Below are 4,255 nucleotides of genomic sequence, written 5' to 3'. Positions count from 1 at the left end.
GGTAACGTGGTCCAGACTCCATACTCCCGGTGGTGACGTGGTCCTGGACGCCCATACTCCCATTACAGATATTATAGATTTTTACATTTTCTTTATGAAACTAGACGTCAAAATGACGGGTTGGAAAAGTATACCGCACGTTTAGACGTGGAAGATTTTTTCCGTGCCGTCAAATACGTTCTGAAATCAAAAATACATCCTGTGGGACATCAAATTCCAGGCTTGTTGCCAAACTAATATTGACACCCTTGGTAATAAGATATATATATATATATATATTTTGTCGTTTGCAAGACTTCCAAAATAAGATAAGTTTGTCCATAACAGCACAAGCCCACATTGACGAATTTTCGCGCTAAATTAGAGGAATATATGTTACTCAAGTATCTATGAAAATTCGAATATGGAGGGAAACACACCGCAACTTGAAAGTGGAGGGAAACGCCTTCATTTTTGTCGCCACCATTCCATACAATTTCAATTAAACAATCCACAGAACATCACCAGACTAAATCAACAATCTGTTTTAGGTTACAGAGCAACTGGGTTCTAGCGATTGATTCAAATCATTGGAAGATCGCACCAGTTTTCAAGTATATACAATACTTTCAGAACACAGCATATGTCTATAATGGCCTGCCGGAGCAAGGAAGAAATTGAGGAGGAAGTAAGCAGGTTCCATGGTCTACCGCCATTAAAGCGCTTCAAATTGCTTCAGAGGGAGAGCAGAATGCCCGAGAGAAGCGATACCATTCTCTGTCTGCCAGCGAAGAAACGCATTTGGGCCGTGAGGGATTTCATGTTCGAGCAGGAGAGGGCTTTGGAAGGAGCAGGAGCTCCGTTCAAAGTGCCTAAATGCGAGGAAATGGGAACCATAGCCTATAAATGGCGCAAATCAACTAAAAAAAGATCACAGAAAGCTCCATGCAAGAGCTCTGAGAGTGTCCAAGCGAAGAAGAAGACATTAGAAAAGGTAGAGGATGTGCCCCAAAATGTTGGCAAAGTCCATAAGCCGGAACAGAGTGAGGAGCAGCAGAGCCAACAAGAGGAGGATGATGGGGTTATCTGCAATGTATGCAGTGGCTGTGATGGTAATTCATCAGATCCAATAGTGTTCTGTGATGGGTGTGATCTCATGGTACATGCTACTTGTTATGGTGATCCATTAAACAGGGGAATCCCAGATGGAGATTGGTTCTGTGCAAGGTGCATAGACGATGAAGGTAAAGCCCTAAAGCAGGCTTGCTGCCTCTGCCCCTCGTCGAAAGGGGCCATGAAATGCACTACTCAGAACTCATGGGCCCATATTTCATGCGCCCTTCTGGTCCCTGAAGTGTTCTTCCAATGTCCAGAAGGAAGAGAGAGGATTGATTGTTCAAGGGTGCCTGCAAGAAGGTGGGGTATGGTCTGCACTTTCTGCAATATGGCTAAAGGTGCCTGCATCGAATGTTCGGAGCCCAGGTGCCCTTCTACCTTCCACGTGTCTTGTGGGTTGGACAGAAATTTGTGCATCGAGTACAGGGAGGGTAAGGGAGGAGGCATTGTCGTTGGCTTCTGCAATGTTCACACCCTCAAGTGGGAGAAGGTTAGTTTCTTTCTAAGATCATTGGTTTCGATTTTTCATTTTTCACTATCCGAAAGACAACTCAAAGAGCTATGCTGCAAAAGAAGACTTCCTTTTGCTTAGGCGAGGTTTGAGGAGTATCTATTATGTTAAATTTTTCCAGTAATTTTTGAAATTTATATTATACTGGTGCCCTAAATATTAAACACCATGCATTAAGTTAGCTTACTATTTTTACTTCTGGTTCATTACACTGAAATAAAAAAATGAAAAAAGATAAACCAATAATATGCTTGATGCATTATTTTTAATGTTAGCCATCTTGGAGTTAACCTACATTGAGAATGAAACCTTGGTGAAATACTAACTGTCAACTCCACCAGAATCATTGCCTTGCTGACATTTTTTCATGCAATGAAATTATTTGGCCAATTGATATCTCAAATTTGTGATGTTTGTCTTGTTTTCTTTCCTATCTTGGTTAAGAACGCAGTAAAAACCTGTAAATGGCGGCGTCATTAGTGGTTCTACCCTTCTATACCTGTGTACATACCAGTAGCTTATACCTGTGTACATACTAGTAGCTGAGTTTCTTAGCAAGGTTTTATTTGAAATGGGTCATAAGCTTGTTGTTTTGTTCTGTTATAGCATGTTTCACTACTCTGATTTTGGTTTTGATCAAGGCTGGCTTAGCTAACTCAGCCACTGCTGCTGATTCTCTTTTGGTCACTCTATTTTCAGCTACAAGAGACTGGCAAGTTTAAAATTGTACCCAGAGAACCTGCAGACTGTGGAAAGCGGAAGAAGAATGTATGTACTGAGGATAACTGCAATGATCTGTAGGGAAAGCTATCCTGCTCAATGATCCAGTGTGGTCTAAAATGTGGAGTTTTGTAGATCACCAAGGTGTTTCTCTTCTTAGTCCCACCACTGACATGCTAGGACTAAGCCATTTATAGAGTGGCTTTGTGTCAAGGAGCCAACCTGCACAAATTAGATGATGTCTTGCAATTAATGAACAGTAGTATGTATAGTTATCATTTATATTACTTTTACCTTTTGGCAAGCCCTCTAACTGCATCTGGGATCTGGTTCTCAGTTCAACAAAGGCTTCATATTTGATATCTATATCCACCCTTTCTGAAATAAATTGTTCGGTTTGATCAATGATGGCCAGAGGTACACTGATATGTGTATATAATCTACAGATGGAAAAATGATTTAAAATCTAAACATCATATAAATTGGCAGTGTTTTTTATATACACCTCACTGAGACATCACATGGTTTTATCTTTGAGTTTTACTGAGACTACTCCATCAACGGCAATTAAAAAGTGGGTTGCTTTGTCATTGAGTTCTCTTAAGTGTTGCAACTACAAAGTGATTTATTTATGTCATGTGTTGGGACTCTGGAAATGTTTCATAGTTAATATTATATTATCTTTATTGTTTAAATTAATTTTATTTATTTAAAATATAATTTAATTTTTATAAAAATAATGTAATAATTTTGTAATATATATCCTAGATTATATTAGTAAAGTTATACAAAGATTTGGATGTGGTTGTGAAATTAAGAGTATATATTAAAATTTTAAAATATATTGTTTTACAAAATTTTTAGTTTGAAAGTTAATAAAGATAATTTGTTGTCAGATGATTTAAATTTTACAATTAAATTGATGGAAAATTTTAATATTGATGCCTATGTAATTGTATGGAGAAAAATTAGGTGTATTTTGTAATGTAATGCAAATAAGATATGTAATGTTTCACAAATCGTTTACTTTATTATACAATTATAAGATCATCTAAATTTTATAAATAGTTTGGTAAAAATAGCTAGAAAAATGAAGTGCATTTGGCAGTTTATTGTAGAAACAATGTATAATCTTTGTTTAACACTGATTTCACATGTAGATGAGTTGTGTAAGGTCGATGCTCATAAATCAAAATATAAAATGAAGCAAAATTTATAATGTCAAAGAGATGAAAATAATCAAAATATTTGTATAAACATATGCACACTATTATAAATTCATAAAACATTACATTGTTATATGTCTTAAGGCATTCAAACTTAGATGAAACAATATCTCTACATACATGTCTTTTATATTGATGAGCTATATAAAAAAATAGTTGTTCCTTGACTTCAAGGGATATTGATTACAACTTTTTATATCAATATATGAAATTTGTCTATTACTGCAAAAATTGGCCATACTCAAGAATAGTCAACGTGGAAAGTTGATAATTTAGAGCTTCAGCTTCCTCCTCTCCCCATTGATGCTTGCAACTCAAACCTTTGAGCCACCTTTTTCTCTCCCTTGCTTGCCATCTACTTGCCTTGCTTAACCAAATTGAGTCTTTAATTCCCTTGTCTAGCCATGCTCTAAATATTCATCCTCATAACTCTAGTCCTAGCTCTAAAGATTCCAAGGATAAATGCATTGTTAATCTATCTTTGATTGCTCTAAAGTTTCAACTTTGCCCTTGCTCCATGTCACATTCCCTATGAAGGCATTTTATGTTCCATTGAATCCAGCACACATCACCTTCAATCCCATGAAGAATTTTGGCAAGAATGTGGTAGGATTTTGTGCTTTTCTAAACCTCTAATGCCAAGCTTGTTGTAACATATCTAGTGCCTTAATGCTCGATCTAGTGCCTTAACAAAAAGCTTTGA

The 4,255-nt window shown here is 36.6% G+C and overlaps 1 protein-coding gene across 1 annotated transcript; it reads left to right on the top strand.

The window, feature by feature from the left end:
* Nucleotides 1-441: 441 nt before the first annotated feature.
* Nucleotides 442-2,694, top strand: LOC149144545 (uncharacterized). The gene is made up of 2 exons (XM_089449685.1): nucleotides 442-1,585; nucleotides 2,306-2,694. Exons 1-2 carry the CDS (start codon nucleotides 623-625, stop codon nucleotides 2,405-2,407), a joined length of 1,065 nt encoding a protein of 354 aa, XP_089305811.1. The 5' UTR covers nucleotides 442-622; the 3' UTR covers nucleotides 2,408-2,694.
* The last annotated feature ends 1,561 nt before the right edge of the window (nucleotides 2,695-4,255 follow it).

The sequence above is a fragment of the Pinus tabuliformis genome, chromosome X, assembly GCF_031772625.1.
Source record: "Pinus tabuliformis cultivar Carrire ecotype Pingquan chromosome X, CPIR1, whole genome shotgun sequence".
In the NCBI taxonomy this organism is placed as follows: Eukaryota; Viridiplantae; Streptophyta; class Pinopsida; order Pinales; family Pinaceae; genus Pinus; species Pinus tabuliformis.
Note: the sequence above shows the minus strand (reverse complement) of the source record. Positions and strands in the feature narration are given on the sequence as shown.

Bases quoted from the DNA above. Each gene is read 5' to 3' on its own strand.
- LOC149144545 (XM_089449685.1), top strand. From the start codon at position 623: ATGTCTATAATGGCCTGCCGGAGCAAGGAAGAAATTGAGGAGGAAGTA. The intron at 1,586-2,305 runs GTTAGTTTCTTT...CTCTATTTTCAG, and splicing joins ACACCCTCAAGTGGGAGAAG to CTACAAGAGACTGGCAAGTT.